General features: G+C 59.4%; 1 protein-coding gene across 2 annotated transcripts in view; it reads right to left on the bottom strand.

Moving 5' to 3' along the window:
• Positions 1–1,019: 1,019 nt before the first annotated feature.
• Positions 1,020–16,621, bottom strand: part of SCUBE1 (signal peptide, CUB domain and EGF like domain containing 1) — a 124,737-nt gene continuing 109,135 nt past the window's right edge. For both annotated transcript variants that reach the window (XM_076006930.1, XM_076006931.1), the window contains 12 exons: positions 16,492–16,611; positions 16,038–16,142; positions 14,549–14,665; positions 13,941–14,078; positions 12,545–12,748; positions 11,984–12,145; positions 10,384–10,551; positions 9,342–9,503; positions 8,483–8,680; positions 7,374–7,526; positions 6,886–6,965; positions 1,020–2,759 (listed from right to left, as the gene is read on the bottom strand). In XM_076006930.1, coding sequence (XP_075863045.1) covers positions 2,607–2,759; positions 6,886–6,965; positions 7,374–7,526; positions 8,483–8,680; positions 9,342–9,503; positions 10,384–10,551; positions 11,984–12,145; positions 12,545–12,748; positions 13,941–14,078; positions 14,549–14,665; positions 16,038–16,142; positions 16,492–16,611 — 1,760 coding nt within the window. In that variant the 3' untranslated portion in view covers positions 1,020–2,606. The remainder of the gene's footprint in view (positions 2,760–6,885; positions 6,966–7,373; positions 7,527–8,482; positions 8,681–9,341; positions 9,504–10,383; positions 10,552–11,983; positions 12,146–12,544; positions 12,749–13,940; positions 14,079–14,548; positions 14,666–16,037; positions 16,143–16,491; positions 16,612–16,621) is intronic.

Below are 16,621 nucleotides of genomic sequence, written 5' to 3'. Positions count from 1 at the left end.
TGCTCAGGCCTTTGGACTCCGGGACTCACACCAGTGGCCCTCCAGCTCCTCAGGCTTTCGGACTCAGACCGAATTATAGCGCGAGTTTTCCTGGGTCTCCAGCTTGCAAACTGCAGTTTGCGGGACACCCGTCTTGGCTTCTGGAATTCTGTGAGCCAATTCTCATAATAAACCCCTCCTATGTGCTTGTATCTGTATCTGTATCTACCCTATTGGCTCTGTTTTCTCTGGAGGACCCTAATAAAGAAGCAAAACCCCTCGCAGTCTCCTCCCTCGGGTAGCTGTTGTTTTGGGCTCATTCTGGAGGGAGTCTGTCTCTAATTTCTGGGCACGACCGATAGTTTGATACAGGAGGGAGGCTGGCCTGCATGGGAACCGGAGAGGGGCAGTGTGGCCCCTGCGGGGCTCGCCAGTGGACACGGGCCTCCCCACCAGGCGCAGAGGCTCCACCTCGCCCTCTCCCAGCTCGGGCTGGGCCGCGGCGGCGAAGGCAGGTGGCGCGGCAGTAGCCAAACTCCATACGGCTCATAGACGTAATGGCAGTGGCTCATTCCCGAGTTCTGAGCCCTTTTTTGGGCTATAGGATGTGTCACGACCTGCCTGCCTCATCACCAGGCCCGGAGTCTCCAGCGATCTTACTCGCCGCCCTCCAGCCGCAGGGTCCCGGGAGCGCCACGGCTCTCGCAAACCGCGCTCTCCTCCCCGAAGTCAGACTGGCTCGGGGCGGCCAGGAGGAAACCGAGAGGGACTTGGAGCCGGCCACTGGAATTCAATTTAGGATTCTCCCACATTCCCTGGAATACTCAACATTTGTCAATTCCCCAAATACAAGCCATGCCATTTCCTACGCCGGCAGCAAGCAGTCCGAGGAGCAGGCGAGGCCGCCCAGACCTCGGCACTCAGCACTCCTCGGGGCACTGGCTTCCTGGCTGGGTGGGGCATGATGCAGCTTGGTCACACCCAGACATCTCATTTTTATTTTATTTTTTATTTTATTTATTTTTTGAGACAGGGTCTTGCTCTGTTGCCTAGGCTAGAGTGCAGTGGCATGATCATAGCTCACTACAGCCTTGAACTCTTGGGCTCAAGCGATCCTCCTGCCTCAGCCTCCTGAGTAGCTGTGACTATAGGTGTGCACCACCACACCCGGATAATTTTTCTGTTTTTGGTAGAGATGGGGGTCTTGCTATGTTGCTCAGGCTGGTTTTGAACTCCTGGCCTCACATGATCCTCCCCCCTCGGCCTCCCAAAATGCTAGGATTACAGGTGTGAGCCACTATGCCCCATGACTTCTCCTTTTTAAAGAGACTCAGAAGAGGCAGCAGAATGGAGACTGCACTGGGAGCCAGGTCCCCTGACAGCCTCGCCTGCCTCTGCCTTGGGGTGGCCACCTGCCCTCCCTGGGCCTCAGTTTTCCTCAGTGGGCAGCTACCCTCTGAGGCCCCTCATGGTTGCACAGCCTGAGCGCCCGTGGAAAGGCTTTGCTTATTGGTGACATGAGGGCGCAGCATGGACCCCAGGGTTACTGCTGCAGGGTCGGAACCGAGGCCCCTTCCGAAGTTAATCGCTGGACCCCTGCAGCCCTGGGAATGGGTCCGAGAGGAAACCGCATCCTGCCCAAGGGCAGTGGCACTGCTTGCGAGGAGACTGGGATGGGGGCAACGGTCCGGCAAGGTGGTGGAGCCCCATTCTCAGAGAGTTCACATTCGCAAGTATTCAACAGCCACGTCCAAGGACGCTGTGCCATCCCTAGACCCAGGGGCTACCGGCCTCACGGGGACAGACGGGCAGGTGCCTGGAGGAGCAGCTTAATCGCTCAGGGAGGCTGACAATGGCTGGGACGCCCAAGGGCTTGTGCGAGCAATGGGGTTGCAATTAACATTTACAATTACTAAAGAGCATTTTCCAAAAGTACCCACAAATAGAGGTATATATATATTTATACATACGTACATATATATAGAATACTTACTTAGATGTTCTATGAAGGGAAAGCACAAACCTACAGTTTCCTCCCCTAGCAGCTCTGTTCCGTCCCATCACAGAATCCTTAGAGCCCAACAACAAGGCGCCACAGTGTCCTCGCTTGTGGCTGGAGGAGTCGCCAAGGTGTGGAGGCCCGTGGGCACCTGGCCCACACAGGCTCATAACCCCCCAGACGGCGCCTTCACACGCCCCTCCTTCCATGCCTGGCCTCCCGTCGCGATTACCACGGCTGGCCTCCCAGAGCCTCCGTGGGAACGCGTCAGCCACGCTCCTCTCTCCTGAAGCGCCAGGTGGACGGCACGTGCGACCCTGCCCCCCTGTGGTGGGCACGGGCGTCCCAGCCCAGGCAGCGTCCTGGGAAACCAAGAGGCAGAGGGAGGCAGGGAGGGCGGCTTGCGGACACAATGTTTTCCCGCTGGGGCGGTGGGTGCGAGGGTGCCCGGGCTCGCTCTCAGCCCTCCACCGGCCGGTCGTCTTTCCTGAAGGGCACACGCCATGGACTTCCCAAGGCGACGTGGAGGCCTGTGACGCCACCTTGCAGCTTCTGCTGTGGAGGGAAGGAACTCCTCCCCTCCCCGTCGGGAGACCTGGCCACCCCCGAGCAGGGTAGCTCCCGAGCGTTATTTGTAGGGCCGCAGGAATCGGGACACTTTGGAGCGCAGCAGCTTGATGAAGGACCTTGGGAACATCTCCTTGGACTCCTGGGCTGTGTACTTGAAGTAGTTCTGGGGGTGTGCCAGCACGTCGAAGAGGGCCTTGATCAGCTTCTTGTCCTGCAAGACACGGCGAGGCCATGAGTGGGGGTGAGGCTGAAGGGCCCTGAAGGGGCCTGTGGGGTGTCTGCCGGGTGGGGTGGCGGGGGAGGTGGGGCTGGCTGGTGGGTTCAGGAACCCACAGACCCTCTTTGCCACATATAGTCTTTTGGTTTTATTAATAATAGTGTGATTGTTTTTTGTTTTTTTTTTTGGAGACAGAGTCTCGCTTTCTTGCCTAGGCTAGAGTGAGTGCTGTGGCATCAGCCTAGCTCACAGCAACCTCAAACTCCTGGGCTCAAGCGATCCTCCTGCCTCAGCCTCCCGAGTAGCTGGGACTACAGGCATGCGCCACCATGCCCGGCTGATTTTTTCTATATATATTAGTTGGCCAATTAATTTCTTTCTATTTTTATGGTAGAGACGGGGTCTCGCTCAGGCTGGTTTTGAACTCCTGACCTTGAGCAATCCGCCCGCCGCGGCCTCCCAGAGTGCTAGGATTACAGGCGTGAGCCACCGCGCCCAGCCTAGTGTGATTGGTTTTTAAATAGTCTAACACTTGGGATTCTAATAGTATTTTATTTACAAAGGGGTCTGCTGCAAAGCAAAACACAGCAAAACCCTTTGAAAACCACAGAACACTCCGCCAAGAGCGCAGGCTGTGTGGGCCAGCAGACCGGGGTTCAAAACCGTTGCTCTACCACCTGCTCACTAGCTCCTTGACCTTAGGAAGTCACACGGCTGTTCCGAACTTCATTTCCTCCCCTGTGCAGAGGGGTCATGGTGCCTCCTCCTAGGCTGCGATGAGGGTTAACCACAAACAGAGGCTGTCCTCACTGAGTGGCCTTTGGAGGAGCAGACATAGCTCTTAGCGGGGGCCGTCGCTTACCAGCCGGGCTCCCTCTCGGAGCCCCAGCGTCCTCTGAAGTGGGCAACGCCACCCTGGAGGAGAGACTCAGGAGGTGTGAGGTCTGGCCGAGTCTCCCTGCCCACCGCCTCTGGCTCCGCGGTGTCGTCAGAGCTCGCCTGGGGAAGGCGAAGGTGAAAGGCCACCACCACCTCCTGGGGCTCCAAGGCTCACGGCCTCAGTGACTTCAGCTGCGTTTCTGTCTTTGGGTTTGACTCGTCCTGGCACACACTCGTAGCTTCTCTCTCACACACGCACTCACCCGCTACTCGCCACACGCACTCACCACACACACTCACCACACACCCACTCACCACACACCCACTCACCACACACACTCGCCACACACACACTCACCACACACACTCACCACACACCCACTCACCACACACATACTCACCACACACCCACTCACCACACACCCACTCACCACACACACTCACCACACCCACTCGCCACACACACACTCGCCACACACACACTCACCACACACCCACTCACCACACACTCACCACACACACTCACCACACACACACTCACCACACACACACTCACCACACACTCACCACACACACACTCACCACACACACACTCACCACACACACACTCGTAGCTTCTCTCTCACACACGCACTCACCCGCTACTCGCCACACACACTCACCACACACACACTCACCACACACTCACTCACCACACACCCACTCACCACACACACTCTCACCACACACACCACACACCCACTCACCACACACCCACTCACCACACACCCACTCACCACACACCCACTCACCACACACACTCTCACCACACACACTCGCCACACACACTCACCACACACCCACTCACCACACACCCACTCACCACACACCCACTCACCACACACACTCTCACCACACACACTCGCCACACACACTCACCACACACCCACTCACCACACACCCACTCACCACACACACTCTCGCCACACACACACTCACCACACACCCACTCACCACACACACTCGCCACACACACACTCGCCACACACCCACTCGCCACACACCCACTTGCCATACACACACCACACACACACTCACCACACACCCACTCACCACACACTCACCACACACACCACACACTCACCACACACACACTCACCACATACACACTCACCACACACTCACCACACACACACTCACCACACACACACTCACCACACACACACTCGTAGCTTCTCTCACACACTCACTCACCCGCTACTCGCCACACACACTCACCACACACACACTCACCACACACTCACTCACCACATACCCACTCACCACACACCCACTCACCACACACCCACTCACCACACACACTCTCGCCACACACACACTCGCCACACACCCACTCACCACACACCCACTCACCACATACCCACTCGCCACACACACTCGCCACACACCCACTCGCCACACACCCACTCGCCACACACCCACACCACACACACACTCACCACACACCCACTCACCACACACTCACCACACACACACTCACCACACACACACTCGTAGCTTCTCTCTCACACACGCACTCACCCGCTACTCGCCACACACACTCACCACACACACACTCACCACACACTCACCACACACACACTCGCCACACACACATTCACCACACACACACTCACCACACACACACTACACATACTCACTACACACACACTCACCACCCACTCACCACACACCCACTCGCCACACACACACTCGCCACACACACACTTGCCACCCACTCACCACACACCCACTCGCCATACCCACTCACCCCCTACTTGCCACACACACACTTGCCACACACACACCACACACTCACCACTCGCCACACACACACTTGCCACACACACACCACACACTCACCACTCACCACACACACACTCACCACAGACACACTCACCACTCACACTCACCACACACACACTCACCACACACACACTCACCACTCACACTCACCACACACACACTTAGCACACACACACTCACCGCTGCCCGCAGGCCTGGGAGAAAGACACGCCCCTGCAGAGCGGGCCGCAGGAGGCAGAGTGGGGCCCAAGAGCGCCGCAGCTCCGGCCCGCGGCTGGGTCCACCTCACCACAGAGGACACCTGAGGCGCAGAGCTCGCGGAGCGGGTACCGGGGGAGGGCCGGGGGACTCTAGGAGTCTGTGGCGTGTGCACCCTGGTGAGGGTGGGTGGGGCAGGCCGCCTAGAGGGTGGGAAGCCCGAGCTGAGGAGGGAAGGATGGGAGGACATTCACTGAGGAAAGAGGCGAGGAAGAATGTTCCAGAGAAGCTCTTGGCGAGCAAGAGTGTGGCGCATATGGAGAACTGGGAGCTGCTGCCCAGTTGTGTCCGGGCCCAGGAGAGCTGCTCCGGCTGCAGGGTGGCACTGGGGCAGAGCTGAAGGCTGGGCGGGTGGCAGGGAGGGTGAGGAGGACAGAGCGCCCCTGCCTATAAGACTGACAAACGGAAGGCCAGGATGACCGTGGTTTCTGCCGTGACAGACGGTGGCCTGAGGAGGACAGAGGAGCCTGCGTGCCGTAGCGGTGGGCAGACCGCACGCCTGACAAACTGCCTGCTGCAGGCCCGGAAGACTCCAGGTGAATCTTCCCTGAACTCTGCAACAGTCCCTTTCTCAGACCCTGTGACAACTGGAACAGGTGAGCCAGGCCCATGTGGCCTCGCCCGGCTCTGTGCTCTGCACCACCCTGGGCTCCCAGGCTGAGGGTGAGAACCAGGTCCCTGGGCCTCCGGCCAGTGCCCGCTGTGTGACAGTCACCGCGTACCCTCTGTGACAAGGTGGCTCTGCTTCTTAAGGCCATAATCAGAAAGAGGAAGAAGCCTGGTCCCAATGGTAGGGGCGGCTCCAAGTGACAATGGCGTTAGGTGGCTCCCACCAATTTTAAGATATCACCCCGTCGAACTACCCTTATTTCCCTGATGAAGAAAGTGACGCTGAGAGCTGGGAAGGAACCTGCCCAAGGCCGCGTCACCAGGTCTTGGTCCCCACATCCCCACAGGCAGCTTGTCTCAGGCCTCCTGGTCTGGAGGGACAGTCCTCGCTCCCAGAGCCCCTGTGACCCCAGGGCCTCCTTCTCTCCCATCACCACCTTCCCTCCCTCCCTCTTCCAGGTGGCCAGGGACAGGGCTGGGGCAGGGCTGGCCCTGGCTCACCACAGGCCACTACTGCAGGGTTACCCGGGTTCCCTCCCAACAAACTCACTTTCAAGATCTCCTGGTGATTCTCCGAGGCGTACAGCCGCCCGTCGCGCACGATGTCCTCTATCAGCTGCTGGTAGTCCTCTGGGAAGCGTGGGGGAGGGGAGGGCGGTGAGGCCCCCGCTGCCCTCCCCCCTCCGGCCTCCCCCTCCCCGCCCCGCCACCACGGCCTCTGGTGTGGCTGCATGCAGCTCTGCCTCTGTGCCCTCGAACCTGGGGTTCCCTCCACCTGCACTTCCCTCCTTGGGGTTCAGCTACCTAGAAACCCCTATTTCACCTCAGAACCCTGCTTGGGCAGTGCCTCGCACTGACGCCCGCAGACCCCTGGCCACGCCCCCGTCTACACGCCGGCTGCCACTCCCGCCCGTGGGCGTCGGCGCCTCCTGTGCCGTTTCTGGGTCTGTGCCAGCCAGGATGTGTGCCCACCTCTGCATCCTGGGGCCCGGGCTGGGCTGGCACACAGGGGACTGCGATGAGGTGGCTGTGCCTTACCATCGTAGGTGACATAGGGCACTTGGAACCCTTTGCCACTGTTGCCTTCGTTGGATTTGAACTGGATCCAGAGCTTCCGGGAGCGGGAGGTGAAGGCAATGGGCCTCTCGTAGGTCTGGCAGGTCTCGTAGGTGGTGATAGACGTGGGCGAGGCTGCAGGGCACCACGCCGCCACTGAGTCGCCGCAGGTGGCAGATCCCCACAGACCCGCCCTCCTGCTGCAGGCCGCAGGCCCCCACCCCGTCAGCCCCCAGCCCGTGAGGAACCTTGGTCCCCCAACACAAAGGTTTGGGGGAACCCTGGTCCCCTAAACACAAAGGCTCTCTAGTCTTTGTGCTTGTTCCCTCTGTCTCACATGCCCTTCCCTACCCTCAACCCTGGTTCCTACTAGTCCTCTGAGACCCATTTCTGTGCCCCTTCCTCCAGGAAGCCTCCCTGACTGCTCCCTCCCATGTTCCTGCTCTGCCCTGGTGAATCCTGTATCGCAGTCCCCCTCCAGCTCTGTCTCCCTCCAGCTCACTGCTCCTCTGTGACAGGGCTCACCCGGCACCCAGCACATAGCCAGGGCTGAAGGCTCAGACTTGGGAAGTCCCCTGTCCCTGGGAGTGAACAGTGAGCCTCCTGGGCCTGGGGTGCCGCCCCTCCCTGCTCCCTGGGGAGCCTTCCTGAGGTGCCCCGAGACGGGAGAGGCTGCCCTGCCTTGGGCTCTGCTGTGGGTGGACCGTGAAGGGGAGGGTGTGGGGGGCCAGGGGAGCTGGTGACAAGAAGGGTTGGAGAAGGGTCCCAGGCTGGGCCCAGACCTGCTGTGGGACCCTGCCCTTTCACAGCAGGGACGAGAGACTGGCTTGTGGCCAGAGTTGAGACCAGCCCTGACCAGGTCCTGACTCATGCTCAGGGCATACCCTAAGCTTTCTAGACCTTTCCACAGAGCTCTGTAACACCAACTCTTATAGTCAGACCCAAGTGGGTTTCAAACCGGCCTGACAGGTGAACTGTGGCCTGTCCTGAGTCCCAGGGGGCAGAGACCCCTGCCTGGTGGAGCTGTGCCAAGATGGTGAGGGGTGTGGGCACATGGCTGAGGCTGCCCCCGGTCCCCGCTCCGCACGTACCACTCTTCCTCATGACCAGGACATCGCCGCACTCATCCTCGATGGGCAGGAAGATCTCGGGGACCACTATGAGGATCCTGCGCTTGGGTGGGGGCGCAATGTGCCACACGCACTCGGCATTGGCTGGGTAGTCGCCGGGGTAGTTGGGGGACTCGATGTAGCCTGTGTAGTCACCAAGCTCACCACCGCAGTGCTGGTCTGGTGGCACAATGGCCCGAGGGCCTGATCAGGCTCAGCTGGAAGAGTGCACTGGCCGGCCAGGGCCCCAGCAGCCTGGGAGGCCCAGGGCAGGGCTGGCAGGTGTTCCTGTTCCCTCCTTGGCCCAGCCTCCACCCAGCCCTCCGATGCCAGCCAGGCCCTGAGCCCATCTCCCTGGGGGCCCCTGCCTGGGCTGCCCGAGTGGGAGGGCAGGTCCTGCACGCACGCCTAGAGGTTCTCTGAGGCCCCGCCCAAGTGGCTGCTTCTTGCTGGGCTGCCTTATCTGACACTGGCCCACCCTATCTCTCTGTGCTGGGCCTTATCAGCCTGTCCCCTCCCCAGCAGGTCCAATCAGTACCCCTGTAGGCCGTCAGCTCCCCAGCAGACCCAGAAACTAGAGCAGGGCCTGGCCTGGGCAGAGCTCACGCTGTGGCTGGGGAGGGACGGGCAGTGGGGAATGATGGGTGCTGTGCCACCCCGCAGAGCAGGGCTAGGTGGGGCTGCCCCTCCCTGCCACTGGTTCCAGGTGGATGTCGGGTGCCGGAGAGCAGGCGTAATGGAGCAGGGAGTCCAGAGTCTCTCCGCAGCCATGGTGTGTGACCAGGTCTCCCCCTGCCCCACGACCAACCCAGCCCCTCCTGTGAGGAAGAGCAGCACCTACTTTTGCAGTGCGTGACGTTGGTGGAGCCATCGAAGTCCGTGCTGGTGTTGCCTGGACAGGTGATGCAGTGGTTCTGGCCAAACTCAGGCTGGTAGGTCCCGACAGGGCAGCGGATGCACCGGTGGGTGGACGTGTTGTAGTGGTGGCCAGGCGAGCAGTGCACTGCGGGGACGGGACACACACGGGGTGAGTGATGCTGGTGGGAAGGGCGGGGCAGGGTTACACTCCCCAGGGCCTCCCGTGCCCTCCAGGTCCGTCTCAGCACAAAGTTCAAGGTGCTTCCCGCACCCCATGGCCTCCCACCGCGCGGGGTCCGCCACAGGTGGGGGTAGGTGGCCAGCGAGGGCGGCCTCCTGGAAGACCGGAAGAGCACTTGGAGGGGGCATGCGGCAGACGCAGGCCATGTGTCTCGCTCCAGTAATGCAGGGATCACACGGGTCACCTTGATGGGGGCTGTGGGGGTGACAGTGTGACCAGAGGGGTTCAGGAGAGGAAGTAGGGCCAGGAGGCCAGACAGTCCTTCTATAAGGTCAGTGGGGCGGGGCCAGAGCGGGTGGAGGTAGAAGGTGGGCATTTCCTTGTTTAGAGTTCGGAGCAGTTAGTGCTCCAGGGGAGCCCCTGGGGACGCAGCAGCCCACTCAATGGGACCGCAGGCCAGGGTGCCCGGCCTTTGCTGGCAGCACAGACAGACTGGCAGCTGCTGAGAGGCAGGTGTGGGGTTAAGCAGTGTCACCTGCTGAGAGTGGGGACTGGGTTTGGTGGGTGAGGAGGGGGCCACCGAGGCGAGTCTGCCTTGATCCTGACCTTGGCCCTGCCCTTCTACACCTTCCTCACCTTCCCAACCTTCCTTCCCCTCACTGTTTCTAGGCACTCAGCAAGCTGGTGACTGTAACTGCAGCCGTGTCCTAGTGCTGGTCACCTGTGTCCACTGCCTGATGGCTCCAGGCTCCTCCTCTGACCGCGGTGGAGGTGGGAGGAGCTGAGGGAGGACGCACCTGGGCAGCCTGGCCCCACCGTCGGGTGGGCAGGTGGGCATCCTCACCTTTGGCTTCACAGTCCTGGAAGGAGGCGGTGCCCTCGTGCTTGGTGAGCAGCCCCCCGCCACAGGGGAAGCAGCTGGTGCGCCCGGGCTCGGGCTGGTACGTGCCCACAGGGCAGGCCTGGCAGGGCTTGAAGCCGTCCACTGAGAAGGAGCCTGGAGAGCACTGGCCTGGAAGTCAGAGGTCATGACTCAGGCGTGAGCGGGCGCTGCGGTCACTGAGGCTGTGGGTGGCCTCAGGCCCTGCTCTTGGCCCTTGTCTGCCCCAGAGGCCCGAGGTGGGGAGAGCGCAGCGGCCTGGATGGCAGGAAGCTGGGCCCTCAGTCCAGATGTTGCCAGCGGTTTGCTATGTAGCCGTGGCCAAGCCTGGCCTTACTGCTCCCACCAGCAAGAAGGGCTGGGGGTCAAAGAACAAGTGGCCTTGTGCTGAGCTGGAAGTGGGTACCCCATGGGCGGGGAGCATCATTTATTTCAGAGGTGCTCTCCCCACGGGCAGGAGGAACTGGCCTGGTCAGCTCCTGACCGACGCTGCCTTGTCTATCAGCAACGCCTGGCCAGAGCAGAGGCAAGAGAGGCTGCGAGGGTCTTCGAGGTACCCAAGGGCACCCCTGGGACAAAGGGAGGAGACCACAGGAAAGCCAATTTCAGCTCAACATAGATTCCAGCAGAAAGTCAGGATGCAGAGGACATTCTGGCACTGAGTAAAGGGTGGGTATAGTGTCCTCTCAGCCCAGACCCTGGAATTCTCGGCTTCTAACCCAACAGTGATTCTCCCACCAGTGGCCACCCTGTGCTCTAACAGATGCCAGTCCCCCTGGGGGTGGAGATTGCACTGCAGAAGCAGGCCAAGGGCCAGACAGCAGCCGGCTTCTGTCCCTGGGAGAGGGCTGGAGGTTTCCACTACCCCAAGGACCACTCAGCCACCCTCGCAGGTGCCACACTTCTCAGGGTGCTGAGTCTCTCCCCCATTTTCTAGGTGAGCCCCACAGTGGCCCTGAAAGGGAGGCTTATGAGGAGATTATAAGCCCGTTTCACAGATGGGGTTAAGTGTGGGGTAGTCACTGGAAAAGCTCTTTGCAAACCCAATTGTGCTTGGTAAATTGAAAAAGGGCTTTCTAAACCATTTACAAGGCAAATTATAAAGTTCTTTGTATAGAGCAAAGTTCTTGTTCCAGCATACAGTACACTGTGTAAAGCGTTTTGATCATGGAATATTCCATAAAATGTAATATATTTGGGCCAACTGTAAAGCACTGATGCATCTTGTTATAAACCCTAAGCTGACCTGTAAGTGTTTGCGTACTGTGAAGTCCTTTCCAAATGGCACAGTGCAATCTGAAAAGCATGCTGAGTGCACTGGGTGTGTGGTAACTGGCGTGTACGCCGAGACACGCCGACGCTCTGGGATCTGTAATACGCTTCGTTAAGAGGCGACTGCACGGAAATCATGAAAGGGTTTGGGAATGGCAAGAGCTTTAGAAAATACCGTGCTCTGTGGCCACACCAGGACTTTGCTCTGGGAGCCTCAGCCTGGACAGGAGGGGCCCTATCTGCCCCCCTCTCTCCCTTGACACCTCTCTTTCCAGGGAGGGCCCACACTCGCCTCCACATTCAGACACGTTGCGGGCACCTGCCAGACCAAGCCCGTCGCTGCTGGGGCACGGGGTGCAACTGAGCTGGCCTTCCACATCCTGGTAGGTCCCCGGCACGCACGGCACACACTGGCTGAGCTCGCCACTGAAGTAGGTGCCAGGCCCGCAGGCCCCTGCAGAGGCAAAGCGGAGAGACTGCTGGAAGTGGAGGTGGGGAATGGTGGCCGGGTGGTCATCTCTGTGTGCTCAAGCCCAGAAACCGGGTGCATCAGAAAATGGGGGAGAAAGGGAGCAGGTTTCTCCCTCCTGGGGAGGAGGCTTACAAACATGGAGGCGGGGAAGTTACAAAGAACCCTGGGGTGTTGCATCGAGGTATCCGTATGACTCACAGTTTTATAACACGCACAAGCACAGCCCTACAGAAACCATACGGATGCACGTGTGTGCACGTGTACACATGCCCATATTCTTCTATAGAATATTCCAGTGCTGCTTACCCAGGCTGCACGAGCAAAGAAGGACAGAGAAAGTTTGCCAAGTCAGCATCTGAGTGGCCACGGGCAAGGACTCACCACATTTGCTGTCCTGCAGCACCTGGCCTGTGCTGCACATTCCCGGTCCCTCCAGGGCCTTGGCCGGCCGCTGGGCTACCTCATAATCAGTGCCTGAGACCTGGACGTAGAACTGCTGCCGGCCGATGGACTTCCGCAGGGTCTTGATGGCAGCCTGCAGGCTCTGCTCCACCCGCTTCCGCACGCAGTCTGCTTCGCAGGTGTCTGCAGGGACAGGAGAAAGAGAACAGAGTAACCGTGGCCTCACCAGCAGCTGCCTTCTTTGCTGAGGGTGCCCATGCCAGGCCTGCGCTGTGCTAGGCCTCTGCTTGCACCACCTCAGTGCACCCTCACAGCAGCCCTGGGGCAAGGTGCCACTGTCATGCCCATCTGACAGGTGAGGAGACTGAGGTTCTGAGAAGTGTGACCTGCCAAAGGCCACGAAACAGATCTGAGTGCATGCCATGCCTCTGTCATGGCAACATGTCACACATACCTCACTGGGTAGGGGCTTCTTTCTGTCACTCAAAGAGCCCTGAGGACTGCCACTGTCCCCAGGATAGTGTCTAGCTCTCTGGCCTTGAATCCAAGCCCTCTGGGGTCCAGCCCTTGCCAGCCCCAATCCCTAATGCTCCCAATGCTTGGGTGAACCCCACTGTCTGTCCCCCTGCCCCCCTCTCTTCCTGGACACATCCTACTCTTTTTGACCTCTGTGCCTTTGCCTAGTCTATTCCCTCTTCCTCCATGCCACTGCATGACAGCTTTTCCACCCAGTGAACTTTGATTTCAAGCTCTCACGCAAATGGCACCACTTCTGGGAAGGCTTCCTGAGACCCTTGGTGGGGAGAGACCTCAGCTCTAGGCTCTGTTTGTTCTCACGCGCCCACCACCTCGAGTCGTGTACGGCTGCCTCTCTGTGGCGGGGAGTGTTGTCGGGGCAGAGCCTTTTCCTTCCATGGGGCCCGGGCCCAGGGCCAGGCACACCTCACGCACACCTGCAGACACATCTCAACTCCTGTGTCACAACTCGGTACTCATTCACAGCCAGGAGGAAAGCAGTGGGATGAAGCAAGCTGGGGTGACAAGCTTCCTTCTGCAACCTGGGGAGATAGTTCTTGGTGTGACCATTCTGGGGAGCTGCACACATTTGCCCTTCTGGGCACCAGCAAGGGGGCGGTGGGGGGTGTGGAGGGAGGCCATGTGGCTCTCTGTGGTCCCTGGAGCCCTTCCTCGAATTGCCCTGCTGCCTCTTCCACCACCGGCTACAGGCCAGTCCCCTCTGCTCACAGGCTGGCCTCTCCTCCAGAAGCCACGGCAGGGTGGGGAGCCCAGCTTCGTGTCCAGCAGACCCCGCCAGCGCCGAGTCTGCTGTCTTCCCTCAGGTCCGCAGCAGCCCACGAGAGAAGCCCTCACCTACCTGAGGCCTCTTCCATCTTCGTCTCAACCTCAAACTCTGCCGTGATGTGGGACACCTCTTTGGAAGGGGACTTGCGGCCACGGCGCTTCTTCTTGGAGGAGTCGCACTTGAGGGTCACAAAAGTCACGTGGCAGTTGTCTAGACAATGAAGGGACCATGGTGGCCTGGGGCAGGGAGCAGGATCTTACCTAGCCCTGCACACAGACTGCTGTCAGCAAGGGTCCCTCCAGGCCTAATAGTCCATGGTGCAGATGGGGAAACTGAGGCTGGAGAAAGCCAGGGCTGGCTTAGGGTCTCATGAGGGTTTGGTGGCTGACCTAGGTCTCGCACAGAGCCCTTCTGAGTCCACCACACCACTGCACGTGGAAGCACCTCCTGCATATGCATTAACGAGCGGTGTCCCCCAGCTCAGGGCCTGCTGAGGGTCTGGCCAGGGGAGACTCAGGCGAAGCCTGCTGTGTGCTCAGAGCTCAGGCAGGTTTGAGAAAGAATCTTCGTGGAATCAGAGCTGGAAGCTTTCTTCCTGGAAAGGCCTGGGCCCCAGCTCCAGGCCTGGGGGCTCCCTCCCTGTCCCCTAGTATGTGGTGGCACCAGGGTAGCCCACTCACCCAGCAGCGGTTGCCTTGAGGTCTCCTTTGTTCGCTCCCGGCTATGGGGCCAGAGGTGACATTTGGCATCTCTGATCTTGAAGCGGGCCTTCTGCTTGATGGTAGTGACAGGGGCATCTAGGGAAAGCCAAAATCCCCCAGGTGGTGGCCTCTCCTGTGGGCAAGGAGGTGCTGGGGGACGGGGGCTGCCAGGGGACAAATCCACCTGGAGCTGGGGTGGGGCTTGGTTTGAGTCACTCTTCCCTGGCAGCCCTCCCAGGGTAGGGGAAGCTTCCCTGCCCCTTTCTCTCCCTGCAAGGCTTGGTAAAGATGAATGTGTGTGTGTGTATGTGTTGGGGAGCAGTGTCAGGCCTAAACTCAGGGGTCATCCAGCCAGAGGTATTCTCATCCCTATCACCAAAGCCATTAGCTTAGCGTGCCTCATGCTTTTAGGAAGGAGGGAAGAACAGAAAAGAGCAGGGAACAAGGAAGGGAAGGGGTGTGAAATGTTATTTTTATTTTTTTTTTGAGACAGAGTCTCACTTTGTTGCCCAGGCTAGAGTGAGTGCCGTTGCGTCAGCCTAGCTCACAGCAACCTCAAACTCCTGGGCTCAAGCAATCCTCCTGCTTCAGCCTCCCGAGTAGCTGGGACTACAGGCATGCACCACCATGCCTGGCTAATTTTTTGTATATATTTTTAGTTGGCCAATTAATTTCTTTCCATTTATAGTAGAGACGGGGTCTCGCTCTTGCTCAGGCTGGTTTTGAACTCCTGACCTCGAGCAATCCGCCCGCCTTGGCCTCCCAGAGTGCTAGGATTACAGGCGTGAGCCACCGCGCCCGGCCTAGGGGTGTGAAATGTTACAGATACCAGGAACTGCTGCTTCCTTCGAAGGGCAAATCATCGCTCCTTCGACTAAAAAAATTTTATAGTCACAGATGCTTAGAATCACATCATGCATGTGGTAAATATACACAAATGCACCTGTCTTATCAAATCCAGCATTCTGCATAACAAAAGCTGCTGAAGACCTTCCCCGGCCCCCAAGCTGGTGGGAAGGCTGGCCGTGCTGTGCCCACAGCCCTGCTGCTGTTCCCAAAGGACTGAGAGCATGCTGAGCCTCGGCACTTCTTGGGCACAGCCTTCAAGGGGAGCTTTCTGACTCGGAGAGCTTTCAGAGGCTCACTGCCACAGCAGATGCAGCTTACTCCACTGGAACAGAGCCTGAGATCTGTGGACTCGCATTTTAGAGTCACTGGAACACCCTTGTACTGTGACAGAGCCAGAAGGGCTCTCCCATGGGCCACAGGCCTGAGCTGGAACGCAGCCTGTAGCCTGCTGGCTTCTAGGTCCTGGCTGGCCCACCTCCACTGCCTCAGGCCATGCTGGGCAGGGCCCAGACCAGGAAGCTCTTCCCTGGGTGGTGCCCCTACGTGCCCCTTCATGGTGCTGGACGCAAAGTCAAGGGGTCACCCAGGTGTGTGCAGTGTGGACAGGCCGAAAGGTTACCTGAGCAGCCGGGCCCGGGGCCAGAGCTGGTGCCGTTGCGCTTCTGTAGCATCCTGCCCTGGAGGCCTGGAACTCCGCAGCTCAGGGTGTAGCTGTTTTCCGAGTCTGCGGAGAGGCCAGTGGGTGAGATGGGGCTGGGTGCACCCCCCTCCTGGGCCCTAAATTCTTGGGGTCTAAGAGGGGTTGCTGAATCAGCTGAAGGTCAGGACTGACCCCTATGCCAGTTTGCTTCTGCTACAAGGCTACAGGTAAGTGGCCGGCAGGAATGAGCCACTGCCTTTGCCGAGAAGGACAGTGAGGTCTACAGAGAACCGGCAGCTGCCCTGGATCACTCACAATCAGGGCCCTTCCTTAGGTCGGGCTCTTTCCTGGAGAACAGCAGGGAGCAGGGGCTGGACATCAGGGAAGAAGCCCCCTACAACACCATCCCATCCCAGGGACAGCCTGGGGTTACCTGGCATGAAGAGCGTGTGGCCTGGGCAGGAAAGGAAGCAGCTCTCCACACCACCCGCCTTGCTGCAGGATAGCTGGGCCTGGGGCAAGGACTTGGCCCGAGAAAGGCACTTGCCCGTCTCTGAGGAGAA

The sequence above is a fragment of the Microcebus murinus genome, chromosome 10, assembly GCF_040939455.1.
Source record: "Microcebus murinus isolate Inina chromosome 10, M.murinus_Inina_mat1.0, whole genome shotgun sequence".
Taxonomy (NCBI): domain Eukaryota; kingdom Metazoa; phylum Chordata; class Mammalia; order Primates; family Cheirogaleidae; genus Microcebus; species Microcebus murinus.
This window is presented reverse-complemented; position numbering and strand designations above follow the sequence as displayed.